The following is a 14,094-nucleotide window of genomic DNA, read 5'->3' on the forward strand; positions in this document are numbered from 1 at the left end:
TGTGTATGGTGTTAGGGATTGTTCTAATTTCATTCTTTTACATGTAGCTGTCCAATTTTCCCAGCACCAGTTATTGAAGAGACTGTCTTTTCTCCATTGTATATCATTTCCTCCTTTGTCATAAATTAGTTGACCATAGGTGCATGGGTTTATCTCTGGGCCCTCTATCTTGTTCCATTAATCTATATTTCTGTTTCTGTGCCAGTACCATATTGTCTTGATTACTGCAGCTTTGTAGTATAGTCTGAAGTCAGGGAGTCTGATTCCTCCAGCTCCGCTTTTTTCCCTCAAGGCTGCTTTGGCTATTCAGGGTCTTTTGTGTCTCTATACAAATCTTAAGATTTTTTGTTCTACTTCTGTAAAAAATGCCATTGGTAATTTGATAGGGAGTGCATTGAATCTGTAGATTGCTTTTGGTAGTATAGTCATTTTCACAATATTGATTCTTCCAATCCGAGAACATGGTATATCTCTCCATCTGTTGGTATCATCTTTAATTTCTTTCATCAGTGTCTTATAGTTTTCTGCATACAGGTCTTTTGTCTCCCTAGGTAGGTTTATTCCTGGGTATTTTATTCTTTTTGTTGCAATGGTAAATGGGAGTGTTTCCTTAATTTCTCTTTCAGATTTTTCATCATTAGTATACAGGAATGCAGGAGATTTCTGTGCATTAATTTTGTATCCTGCAACTTTACCAAATTCATTGATTAGCTCTGGTAGTTTTCTGGTGGCATCTTTAGGATTCTCTATGTATAGTATCGTGTCACCTGCAAACACTGACAGTTTTACTTCTTTTCCAATTTGTATTCCTTTTATTTCTTTTTATTCTATGATTGCTGTGGCTAGGACTTCCAAAACTCTGTTGAATAATAGTGGTGAGAGTGAACGTACTTGTCTTGTTCCTGATCTTAGCAGAAATGCTTTCCGTTTTTCACCATTGAGAATGATGTTTGCTGTGGGTTTGTCACATATGGCCTTTATTATGTTGAGGTAGGTTCCCTCTATGCCAACTTTCTGGAGAGTTTTTATCATAAATGGGTGTTGAATTTTGTCAAAAGCTTTTTCTGCATCTATTGAGATGATCATATGGTTTTTAGTCTTCAATTTGTTATTATGGTGTATCACATTGATTGATTTGCATATATTGAAGAATCCTTGAATCCCTGGATAAATCCCACTTGATCATGGTGTATGATCCTTTTAATGTGTTGTTGGATTCTGTTTGCTAGTTGAGGATTTTTGCATCTATATTCATCAGTGATATTGGTCTGTAATTTTCTTTTTTTGTAGTATCTTTGTCTGGTTTTGGTATCAGGGTGATGGTGGCCTCATAGAAGGAGTTTGGGAGTGTTTCTTCCTCCGTAATTTTTTGGAAGAGTTTGGGAAGGATAGGTGTTAGCTCTTCTCTAAATGTTTGATAGAATTCACCTGTGAAGCCATCTGGTCCTAGACTTTTGTTTGTTGGAAGATTTTTAACTACAGTTTCAATTTCATTACTTGTGATTGGTCTGTTCATATTTTCTATTTCTTCCTGGTTCAGTCTTGGAAGGTTATACCTTTCTAAGAATTTGTCCATTTTTCCAGGTTGTCCATTTTATTGGCATAGAGTTGCTTGTAGTAGTCTCTTAGGATGCTTTGTATTTCTGCGGTGTCTGTTGTAACTTCTCCTTTTTCTTTTCTAATTTTATTGATTTGAGTCCTCTCCCTCTTTTACTTGATGAGTTTGGCTAATTGTTTATCAATTTTGTTTATCTTCTCAAAGAACCAGCTTTTAGTTTTATTGATCTTTGCTATTGTTTTCTTTGTTTCTATTTCATTTATTTCTGCTCTGATCTTTATGATTTCTTTTCTTCTGCTAACTTTGAGTTTTGTTTGTTCTTCTTTCTCTAGTTCTTCAGGTGTAAGATTAGATCGTTTATTTGCGATTTTTCTTGTTTCTTGAGGTAGACTTGTATAGCTATAAACTTCCCTCTTAGAGCTGCTTTTGCTGCATCCCATAGGTTTTGGATCGTCGTGTTTTCATTGTCATTTGTCTCTAGGTATTTTTTGATTTCCTCTTTGATTTCTTCAGTGATCTCTTGGTTATTTAGTAATGTACTGTTTAACCTCCATGTGTTTGATACATTTTTTTCCTTGTAATTCACTTCTAATCTCATAGTGTTGTGGTCAGAAAAGATGCTTGATATGATTTCAATTTTCTTAAATTTACTGAGGCTTGATTTGTGACCCAAGATGTGATCTATCCTGGAGAATGTTCCATGTGCACTTGAGAAGAAAGTGTAATCTGCTTTTTTTGGATGGACTGTCCTATAAATATCAGTTAAATGTATGTGTTCTATTGTGTCATTTAAAGCTTGTGTTTCCTTATTAATTTTCTGTTTGGATGATCTGTCCATTGGTGTAAGTGAGGTGTTAAAGTCCCCCACTATTATTGTGTTACTGTTGATTTCCTCTTTTATAGCTCTTAGCAGTTGCCTTATGTATTGAGGTGCTCCTATGTTGGGTGCATATATATTTATAATTGTTATATCTTCTTCTTGGATTGATCATTATGTAGTGTCCTTCCTTGTCTCTTGCAACATTCTTTATTTTAAAGTCTATTTTACCTGATATGCGTATTACTACTCCAGCTTTCTTTTCATTTCAATTTGCATGGAATATCTTTTTCCATCCCCTCACTTTCAGTCTGTATGTGTCCCTAGGTCTGAAGTGGGTCTCTTGTAGTCAGCATATATATGGGTCTTGTTTTTGTATCCATTCAGCAAGCCTGTGTCTTTTGGTTGGAGCATTTAATCCATTTACGTTTAAGGTAATTATCGATATGTTTGTTCCTATTACCATTTTCTTAATTGTTTTGGGGGGTTTTTTGTAGGTCCTTTTCTTCTCTTGTTTTTCCCACTTAGAGAAGTTCCTTTAGCATTTGTTGTAGAGCTGGTTTGGTGGTGCTGAATTTTCTTAGCTTTTGCTTGTCTGTAAAGCTTTTGATGTCTCCATCGAATCTGAATGAGATCCTTGCTGGGTAGAGTAATCTTGGTTGTAGTTTCTTCCCTTTTATCACTTAAAGTATATCATTCCACTCCCTTCTGGCTTGTAGAGTTTCTGCTGAGAAATCAGCTGTTAACCTTATGGGAGTTCCCTTGTATGTTATTTGTCGTTTTTCCCTTGCTGCTTTCAATAGTTTTTCTTTGTCTTTAATTTTTGCCAATTTGATTACTATGTGTCTCGGCATGTTTCTCCTTGGGTTTATCCTGTATGGGTCTCTCTGCGCTTTCCTGGACCTGGGTGGCTATTTCCTTTCCTACGTTAGGGAAGTTTTCAACTATAATCTCTTCAGATATTTTCTTGGGTCCTTTCTCTCTCTCTCTTCTCCTTCTGGGACCCCTATACTGCGAATGTTGTTGCATTTAGTGTTGTTCCAGAGGTCTCTGAGGCTGTCTTCCTTTCTTTTCATTCTTTTTTCTTTATTCTGTTCCACAGCAGTGAATTTCACCATTCTGTCTTCCAGGTCACTTATCTGTTCTTCTGCCTCAGTTATTCTGCTATTGATTACTTCTAGTGTAGTTTTCATTTCAGTTATTGTATTGTTCATCTCTGTTTGTTTGTTCTTTAATTCTTCTAGGTCTTTGTTAAATATTTCATGCATCTTCTCAATCTTTGCCTCCATTCTTTTTCCAAGGTCCTGGATCATCTTCACTATCATTATTCTGAATTCTTTTTCTGGAAGGTTGCCTATCTCCACTTCATTTAGTTGTTTTTCTGGGGTTTTATCTTGTTCCTTCATCTGGTACATAGCCCCCTGCCTTTTCATCTTGTCTGTCTTTCTGTGAATGTGGTTTTTGTTCCACAGGCTGCAGGATTGTAGTTCTTCTTGCTTCTGCTGTCTGCCTGCTGTTGGATGAGGCTATCTACTATACTGTCTTTTTTTTTTTTGGTACACGGGCCTCTCACTGTTGTGGCCTCTCCCATTGCCGGAGCACAGGCTCTGGATGTGCAGGCTCAGCAGCCATGGCTCACGGGCCCAGCCACTCCACGGCATGTGGGATCTTCCCGGACCAGGGCACGAACCCGTGTTCCCTGCATCGGCAGGCGGACTCTCAACCACTGCACCACCAGGGAAGCCCTATACTGTCTTTTATATTTACCATTATATTTGCCTTTCTGGTGTTGCTGGTTTCTTCATGTCTTTGGTTATTATCTAGTTTCTAGTACCCGAAGAACTCTCTTCTTGTAGAGTGAGTTTGCTGACAATGAATTCTCTCAGGTTTATCTGAGAATGTCTTAATTTCTCCATTTTATTATAATTTGCCATGTATAGAATTCTAGCTTGACAAACTTGCTCTCAGCATTTTAAATATGTCATTTTTGCTTTCTGGGGATAAATCAGCTCTTGATCTTGTTGAGGACTTGTGTATGGTGAGTTGCTTCTCTTTTCCTGATTTCAAAATTCTCTTTTTGTTTTTGGCTTCCAACATTTTATGATGTGTCTGAGTGTGGATCTCTTGGAGTTTTTCCTGTTTGAAGTTCATTAAGCTTCTCAGAGGTGTAGATTAATTTCTTCATCAAATTTGCGATGTTTTTGGAAATCATTTCTTCAAATATACTTTCTGCCCCTTTCTCTCTCTTTTCCATTCTATTATGCATATGCTGTTGATCTGTAAGGCTGTGTTAAGTTTAATCTTCATTTGTTTTTTAATAAAAAACACAGTCTTTATTTCCCTCAAAGGGGGTTCACTGTTCCTGGAAGTACAGTAATACCTGGGTCAATGCATGGAGTGGATGGAGCAAAGTTCTATTCCATCTCCTAGTTCCAAAAATCCATTTAATATATTGTCCTTGGATAGAGGGTGTGTCAGAAATTAAACTGATAGGAATAGCTACGATTCTTGCTTCTTGGCCTTTTGGCTAAGATTAATTCATTCTTTTTTTCCCTCATGCTGCTTAATCTCAATGGACCCATCTTTAAGTTCACTGATGATTTGTTCTGTGTCTAAGACATCATTCTTATGTCTCTAAGACATCATTCTTAGACTTTCCTTTAGTTCTTTAGACATGCTTTCGTTTAGTTCTTTGAACATATTTAAAGTCTTTGTCTAGTAAGTCCAATGTCTGGGCTCCTCAGGGACAGTTTCTATTAATTGCCTTGTTTTTTGCTTGTATACGTGTATACTTTGAATGTCTTGTAATTTCTTTAACAACTAGTCATTTAAAATAATGTGGCAACTTTGGATATAAAATCTGCCCCCCCCACCCCTTGCCCAGGGTTTGTTGTTGTTGCTCATTGTTTGTTCGTCCAGTGACTTTTGAGTTGATTTTGTAAAGTTTGTATTCTTTGTCATGTGTAGGCACTGAATTCTCTGCTCAGTTAGCTTAGTGGTCAGCTAATGATTGGACAGAGATTTCCTTACACACTTGGAAGCAAAAATTCACCCAGTCTTTGCCAAGGCATTCTGTGTGCATGTTGGGGCATGCCTTCAACATTCAAGAGGAAATTGACAATGCTGCCTTAAACCTTCACTTCCTGCTTGCACAGGGCCTCAAAGTCAGCCAGAGGTGAGACCTCAGGGTCTTCTCCATTTACTATGAGCATGTGCAACGGTTCTATAGAGGCATGTGACCTTCTAGATTTTCAGGAACATGTTGGAGTTCTCAAAGCCCCAATGAACATCTCATTCCCAGCTTTGCCTTTTAAGTTTTTTGGTTAGTCTATTGTTTGCCCCCAACTGTTATCTGACACCCCCACCCCCCACCCCAAGCAGCTGTGAAGTTGAACAACTTCCTCTAACTGTTTTTAACAAATACCTCCAGGGAAAAGACTTTTTGCATTGTGTGAGCTCTGAGTCAAATAAAATAGAATCTTACAAATGGGATCTCCCAGGAAACCACTAGAAGCATCGAATAATAATAATTCTCTGGGAATGAGGCTTTAAGGGAGCACCAACCTGTTCTGCCTCCTCCAGTGGCTGCTAGGCTGTTGGTTTTCAAAGCTACCACAGAGCTGGGGGAGGAGTGGGAATAAGGCAAGGCAAAATGCCATAAGCCTTGCTGTTCTTACTGAGATTTAGACATTTTTCTTGAATAAACCCTTTTCAGCTTGAATAAAACAAATTGCTGCAAACCTTTGGTCAGTTTCCAGAGTTCTAAAAAAGTTGATTCTATTTTTCAAGTTTCTTGTTGCTTTTCTGGAGGAGAGAATTTTGAGGTCCTTGTTCTCCCATTTTTGCTGCCACCCACTAGCATGTTCTTACTGCATGGGATAAAAAGGTGCTGGGGATCCAAGTGATGATAGGAATTACCTATCCCCCAGAGCATGGGGAGTGTCCCACAAATCAGTGAGACCACCAAATGTTCTTCCTTCCCCTAATACAGACCAGCATACACATTGAGACATAGTGTTCAAGCCAGCTTCTTCTAATCAGATAGATGGCTAGACTAGATGACCTGTGGTTCCTTTTGGCAGAGACTCTGACTTGAATGTATGTCTCCTTGCAGGTCAGCCTCACCCTGCAAGAAATAATCAATGGTGTCAATGCCTCAGATCCAGAACTATGTTTCCAGGCCACCCAGGCAGCCAGGTATCACCAAACAGACTTGTATTATTGACAGATGCATAGCTAGAAATGGGTTCCAGCAGCCTATTTGGTTTCTTGGCAGTGGCAAAATGCCCACACAATATAGGAAAAGGCCGGTCCATCCAAAAGTGAGATGAAATTGCTCCTCTACACTGTCCTTGAGAACAACTTAAGATATGCAAGTGTGGTCAGAGATGAATGGCTTAATTTAAATTGGCCTCAACAGGAATGGCGGCTCATAGATAATAACTAAAGGGAAAAATATTGCTTCATCACTGCAGAGTGCTACAGGCTGAACTCTAGGATATGAAGGCCCAGGGGTTTGTTTCATTTGATAGTTAGGAATGCCAAGAACATCCATAAAGGAGGTTCTTCTTACCTGCCTCACAGGACATGTTCTTGTCTTTTCTCTTACACTACGAAGGAAAATGCTGTCCCGGGAAAAGAACCCTCCTCTGAAGCTGATTGTTGATGCAGGGCTCATTCCCAGGCTGGTGGAGTTCCTGAAGTCATCCCTTCATCCCCACTTGCAGCTCGAGGCAGCCTGGGCTCTGACCAATATTGCCTCCGGTACTTCGGAGCTGACTCGTGCTGTCGTGGACGGAGGGGCCATCCAGCCCTTGGTTGAGCTCCTGTCTTCCCCTCATATGACTGTGTGTGAACAGGCAGTGTGGGCCCTTGGTAATATAGCAGGTGAGCCTCTCCCCTTGGTGGGGGGCAGGGGGCAAAGAAAATGGTGGGCCTTGTGAGTGGCATGCGATGGGAATTCTTTGGGTAGTATTGTAGATCAGACATTTTAAGTATAAATACCTAGCAATGCTGGGAAGAGTAGAACGGGTCTTTCCGAAATTCAGAGTCAAGTTCAGAGACCAAAAATTGAAGCTGAAACCAGAAGGCATGGTATGTTCTGAAGCTCCAGGCTGCCTAGGGACACCTGCTAAGACTGGGGTCCTACAGCCTCAGGGCTTAGTGGCTTCAGGAACAAAAGACAAGTCTTTGGCTCATGCAATGTGGGGATTTTATGACAGACCCTTACATCACCCAGTACCCTAAAAGAATTCTACCTTCAGTGAAAGTTGCCCAGGGAATACACACGAAAATGTCTGCTTAGTTTAGGATAAAAGTCTCCCCTGAAAACGCAATCCTAAGACTGGCTTCATGGATTTGGGACTGGATACTGTATTCCCTGCATGGTCTGGGAAAACACAAGCTGGGGAGTGAGTGCTGTCAGGTTAGGAACTCCAGGATCCCTGGCTGAATATAAATGTGATGCTCTCTGGGGGAAACAAACTCAGTCGGGCCCCTCAGGATTTTGACAAATTAAGATCAGCTAAATATTAGCAATTTCAAGTTCAGAAAGTCAACAATCCACTATGACTGAGTCAGCAGAAGCAAACAATGTGATTAGACCTCCAAGGACTTCAGAGGATGGAATTAGCAAACACAGAATATAAAATAAGTCTACTTTTTAAAAGCTTGCAGAAATAAAGCAACTATTACAGAGATTTCGTCTCTCATTTTGCTTAGTGCAGTAAGGAACAGGCAAAATCGGGTGGTGCAGTATAACTTATACCTTGCCTGATGATTGAAGAATTACAGGCTGAGACGTCTAGGGTCTAAAATTGGTATTCTAGCCAAAGTAGCAGAAAACTGATGGCTAGAATCTGTCCATCTCCCAGACTTTGTTCTGAGTTGCATTTGGAAGTTACTGCCCCATGTCAAAGCCTTCTGGGAAGACAGTTTGGTCCATAGTGGCCTTTGTCTCCTGAGAACCATGCTGTGAGATGCCACCAGCATTTACAGCGCGCTGCCTGGGCCCAGTTGGCTGGCTCTTGATGGGTCCAGAGATTCTGCTTATAGCAATCCCTGCTGTGTGGTGCGTGATTTCCACATCAGGCCATCTATTCAACCAACATGTCAGAGACCCAGGGTCTAGTTCATGGCTACAGTATCTACTTGCCCAACCCAGGAATGAGTTTTGGCCTCTCCCCCTTTGCAGAGACTTGTGAAGAATTACTCACCCACCCCAGGACTCTCTCTGTTCCCTCTTTGAGTGTCATGTTCTTGTCTATTTGTAGGTGATGGACCAAAATTCAGAGACGACGTTATCTTGAGTGATGCCATTCCACGTCTGCTGACCCTGGTTTCATCAAGTATACCAGTGAATGTCTTTTTTAAATTAATTTTATTTATTCACTTATTTATTTAGCTGCGTCGGGTCTTAGTTGCGGCATGCGGGCTCTTTGTTGCGGTGTGCAGGCTTCTCTCTAGTTGTGGTGCATGGGGTCAGTAGGTGCAGCGTGCAGCTCAGTTGCCCCGTGACATGTGGGATCTTTGTTCACTGACCAGGGATTGAACCCGCGTCCCCTGCATTGGAAGGCAGATTCTTAACCACTGGACCACCAGGGAGGTCCCCAGTGAGTGTCTTTTTAATGAGATAACCTAGTTAGGTAACAGGTTCCCAAAGTTGGGAAATGGGGTATGTAATTCCAAATCAATGCTAGGCCATGTTGTTGCTGCCCGGCCCCCTAACAATAGTAATGATGAACAAGGCCTAGGACTGAATATTACTTTGGGTAGAAGTTGATCCAAATTTGTCCTCAAGGGCAGTAGTGCTGATCTTTCTTTGCGGGGGGCGTTGGGGATTAGAAGAGATGCATTCAAGTTATTCTAAGCTTACAATCCTGCAAAAGTAGATGACTGAGCTCTCTGTTCCAGGGGTACAGACAGAATTAGTGGCTCACCAGTTCTGTTCCTGGGTAATAAATAGGGTCTAGGTTGGAAGCTTAGGGTCCAAGTTGATTGCTGTGGCAACACTAGAGGACTCCCTGGGTTAGGAATGGAATTTGGGTTCTAGATTTGCCTCAAACAAAAATGAAGAGAAGGCAGCTTCCAAAAGTCAAGGGAATAGATGCCCTGCCTTCAAGGTGAGAGAGAACCTGATATGGTTGAACCGGAAAAAGGCTGGCATGACCAAGGGAGCTTGCAAGGAGAGAGCAATATAACATGACAAGTAGGGCAAGGGACTTAGACATCATCTTGGTGGCAAAAGGAAGGCTTTGGAGGGTTTCAAGGCAGGAAGAAAAGTGGCCTGATTTTCCAGAAAGACCATTCTGGCTTCTTGCTATAGGATTATAGCAGAGGGAGATGGAGAAGCAAATGGACCTGGGTTGCTGCTGTGATGGGCATAGAAGGGGGAGACAGAAAGAAGTGAGGATGCCCTCGGGTTTCAGGTTAGTTTGTTTAGAGCACTGTCCTCCTGGAGATGTGGGGAGGATAGAGGGAAGAAGGAACTGGAGCCTTAGTTGTACCTATTAAGTTGAAGCCAGTGAGAGGCATCATTGCAGCAACAACAGATAGATAGATATGCAGGTCTATCTAGATGATTGTGCATGTATGTGTCATCCAGCTGGGCAAGGTCAGCCAGAGCAGGGATCAGCCAATCTAACCTGGCCAACTGCTTGTTTTTTTAAATAAAGTTTTATTTATTTGAAATAAACAGCCACACCCATTCATTTACATACATATTGTCTGTGGCTTTTGCAGTGTTAGAGGGCAGAATGGATAAGTTGCAACAGAGACCACGTGGCCTGCAAAGTTGAAAAACTTTATTATCTGGCCTTTTACAGAAAAAGTTGGCTGACCTCTGCTCTAGAGTGTGAGGAAGACCAAGACCAAGTCCTGAGGGCTCTGAAATTCAGAACTCAGTAGGACCTGCTAAGAAGAATGAGAAGAAACAGCCCATTTGGCAGTACAACACCAGGCTTGGTGTCACAGATGGCAAAAAGAGCTTTTTCAAAAAGCTTGGATTTGGTGACTTGGAAGGAGCTGATTTCATCACTAACTCCAAAGAAGTAGGGGAAGAAACCAGACTAGAAGGGGTAGAAGAAGATAGACAGTGAATACGGATGCCTCCTTGAGGATGGATTCTGAAAAATAGAAGTGGGGTGATGGCTGGAGAGGCACCAAGGGTAGGGGCTGAATGTCGCAGAGTGTGTTTCTATACTGGTGGGACTGATCCAGAGGAGAGAGGTGATCCTGGGGACGGATGGGAAGACTGATCTTCAAATAGAAGGTCAAAAACGTGGTTAGGACATGTTGGTAGAGTTCATAGGCTGGTGGGAAGACCAAGTAACTCCTGCTTGATCTTTGTTTCATCAATGAGAAATGAAATTAGGTCATCAATCGAGTCAAGTGGGGAAGGACATTTTGAAGAATATAAGGAAACCTCCATCTGACGTTTGCATATAAAACAAAGCTCATTCTTTGCGTTCCTCCTATACTTATTACCTAGAATAAATTCCTGTTTGAAGCTCAAAGGCTTGGGTTCATGCGGGTCGATCCTATTGATCAAAGATGGTCAGGACACATTGCCATTGGTGTTTTCCTTCTTTGCACCCCTTGCTGGAGACAGTCTCCTCGTTACAGGTCACATTCCTGCGGAACATCACGTGGACCTTGTCCAACCTGTGCCGGAACAAGAACCCATACCCTTCTGATCACGCAGTGAAGCAGATGTTGCCCACCCTCTTCCACCTCCTGTGGCACCCAGATGAAGAGGTTCTCTCGGACACCTGCTGGGCTCTGTCCTACCTCACTGACGGCTGTGATACACGCATCGGCCAAGTGGTGGACACGGGGGTCCTGCCCAGGCTGGTTGAGCTCATGAGCAGCTCAGAACTCAATGTCTTGGTAAGTGTCCCGGGTCGTGTCGGTCTCTGTAGGGGCCTTCAGATTAGAGTCTGTGGGTCATCGTCACTCGAGCAGGTTCTGTTCTCTCCTACCCCCAAGCCTTCCCCAGCTGACATTCATCCTTTACCTGGAACAAAGCTGTTCATCTGCATTTCCCTGGTCTCTGCTACTCTGTAGCCAAAGACTTGAATCGACTTTGATCCAAAATCCTAGTGGGTATTCAGTGACTTACTTTTTCTTGGTCTGATAACTAGAAAAGATAGAAGAGCACCAATTAAAATTGCTTATAATCCCTCCACCCAGTGAACTATTCTTTTGTGGCCTTTCATTCTACTGGTCTATGCATGTAGATGTTAACAAGTTGGTGTGCATGTTTGTGTGTCTGTGTGTGTGTTTTAATGTGAAGCTTGTAACATTTGAATTTCTTACTCAAGTATAAAAGATAATTCCCCCTTATCCTCTCCCCAGCTGGTTCTCTTAGACTACTTCAGATATAGGTGAAAAGTAAGTAAAACCAAGGTCAAATACTTGACTCTGAGACATATGTCACTTACATAATATACTTCTTGAAAATGTAGTTTGAAGCATGGTTACCCCTTTTGATTTCTATGCCTAATATTGTATATTATGCAGTCTTAGCCATCATCTTTTCTGAGATGAGGGTAGCATTCCTCAGAAGTCAAGGTTAGTTTGGGGATAGTGCCGGGATCATGGAAGGTGTGAAGACAACATCTTCAAGAAGTTGTTCATCGTGGGGGCTTGGGGCCCAGCTGCGGCAGTCCTGGCAAGGCTGTGATTGGCCTATGGCACTTCTAACATCTCTCACTCGAGTAGCAGATACCTAGCATGATAGGCTAGGAAAACTCTAGAACTGTTGATGGGCTGTGCTGGGGCTGCCACTACCCTGCAGAGAAACCAAAATAAATCCACAGTCAGCCCTCCTAGGACACTTGTCTTAAGCCCAATCATAGACCCATCCTGGGGACCTTCAAGGTTATTGAGAGAAGCTTTATGAATACACCAAAACAAAAAGGCCACTGAGATTTCACTAGCTCTAATAACATATACAACAGAAACTTTTTTTTTAAATGAGGTTAATTATAGGGACCAGCCTCATTCCCAAAGTGGTTTGTGGTGGTTGACTAGTTATTTATTTATTTATTTATATTTTATTTTTGCCTGCATTAGGTCTTTGTTGCTTCACGCGAGTTCTCTCTAGTTGCGGCGAGGGGGGGCTACTCTTGGTTGCAGTGCGTGGGCTTCTCATTGCGGTGGCTTCTCTTGTTGTGGAGCACAGGCTCTAGGCGCGCGGGCTTCAGTAGTTGTGGCTCGCGGGCTCAGTAGCTGTGGCTCGCGGGCTCTAGAGCGCAGGCTCAGTAGTTGTGGCACACTGGTTTAGTTGCTCCGCAGCATATGGGATCTTCCCACCCTAGGGCTGGAACCCGTGTCCCCTGCATTGGCAGGTGGATTCTTAACCACTGTGCCACCAGGGAAGTCCCCACAACAGAAACTTGATACTCGTGCTAAGTACAAATTCAGTAGAAATTATTACATTGTAAAGGCAACCACCAATTTACCAATTTTCCCAATGTAAGGATATGAAAAGGACAGCATCATTTGATAATATATCTCTTGACCTCTATACCACTTGAGCTGGAACTACTGGGAGGCTAGCGAGTACCTTTAAACTATGTAAACAGCCATGGATGCACAGAATTAATAAGGATCGTGGATATAATCATTGTTCACAGGCTTCCAGAAAACCATCAGCACAGCACGATGGATGTTTGGGAGGGCACGGAGCTTGGTGCAATGGTCACCTTCCACGGTGATGAATTCATGGTACTTGGTGACACTTTCTCACCTTGTTCTTCCAGACCCCCTCTCTGCGCACTGTGGGGAACATTGTCACAGGGACAGACCACCAGACCCAGCTGGCCCTGGACGCAGGCATCCTAGCTGTGCTGCCCCAGCTCCTCACACACCCCCGCTCCTCCATCCAGAAGGAGGCAGCCTGGGCCCTAAGCAACGTGGCCGCGGGGCCCCGCCAGCACATCCAGCAGCTGATCGCTTGCGGTGTGCTGCCTCCCTTGGTGGCTGTTCTAGAAAACGTAAGTGGCCCACGTGACAAAAGGTTACTCTCCAGCGGGCCCTGTGTTGAACTTCTTTAGCTCTTCAGAGGCAGGCTGAGAAGCAAAACTAATTGAGATCACGACGAACCTATGAAACATTAAGTTTCCTAACTCTCCCTGAAAAAAAGAAAGGGGCATCCCATTTTGAACAATCCATTAAAAATTTAGAAGACTCAGCAAGAATTGGCCAGTGAAAAGGTGATCCCACAGCTCAAATACCCAGAGGAATCTTGAGCTGGTAAATACTGGCTCATCTCTAGCGTTAAAAGAATGTGCCATCTACTCTCCTTGGCAAAAAGGGATGAGGTTTGGCTTGGTTTTGTTTTAGGAGGAAAAACGTATCGGGTTACAGTGATATTATACACTGAAGACTTTGCAGTGTAAAAATCACATTGATGAAAGGGGTAATATATATAGAAAATCCAGATATAACAGTAGAAATACAATAAAGCTTCCTTCTTCCTCCTGATTCCCACTTCCTTTCCCCAGGACAATTACGAGGGTCAGCATTTCTTTTTGTCACCTTTTAGTGGATGAGCTATGTTTAAACCATCGACTTGTGAAACAAGTCAGGAGTGGTGACCTGGGGTTGCGGACAGAGGTTACTGTGTAGGATGGGGAAAAGGAGGCACTGGCCGTGTCCTGCTCTCAGGTTGGCTGGTGGGTTCCCAAGTGTGCATTAGGTACAAAAAGGTAGCGCA

The 14,094-nt window shown here is 42.5% G+C and overlaps 1 protein-coding gene and 1 non-coding gene across 18 annotated transcripts in view; one reads left to right on the forward strand and one right to left on the reverse strand.

Annotated features, from left to right (window-relative positions):
* The window catches only part of KPNA7 (karyopherin subunit alpha 7), a 141,589-nt gene that overhangs the window by 21,071 nt on the left and 106,424 nt on the right, over positions 1 to 14,094 (forward strand). For 13 of the 17 annotated variants that reach the window (XR_009535673.1, XM_060124366.1, XM_060124365.1 and 10 more), the window contains 5 exons: positions 6,490 to 6,572; positions 6,994 to 7,262; positions 8,648 to 8,730; positions 10,998 to 11,261; positions 13,139 to 13,372. Coding sequence is in view for 16 of the 17 variants with exons in the window: in XM_060124366.1 (XP_059980349.1) it covers positions 6,490 to 6,572; positions 6,994 to 7,262; positions 8,648 to 8,730; positions 10,998 to 11,261; positions 13,139 to 13,372 (933 nt within the window). In the remaining variant the exon portion in view is untranslated. Of the gene's footprint in view, positions 1 to 6,489; positions 6,573 to 6,993; positions 7,263 to 8,647; positions 8,731 to 10,233; positions 10,541 to 10,983; positions 11,262 to 13,138; positions 13,373 to 14,094 lie in introns of those variants that run through there. The other 4 variants (XM_060124371.1, XM_060124372.1, XM_060124379.1 and 1 more) reach the window with 3 other exon arrangements.
* Positions 4,722 to 4,914, reverse strand: LOC132506613 (U2 spliceosomal RNA). Its single transcript, XR_009535925.1, has one exon. It is a non-coding gene; the product is annotated as a U2 spliceosomal RNA (small nuclear RNA).

Source organism: Lagenorhynchus albirostris, chromosome 15 (genome assembly GCF_949774975.1).
Source record: "Lagenorhynchus albirostris chromosome 15, mLagAlb1.1, whole genome shotgun sequence".
Classification (NCBI taxonomy): Eukaryota; Metazoa; Chordata; class Mammalia; order Artiodactyla; family Delphinidae; genus Lagenorhynchus; species Lagenorhynchus albirostris.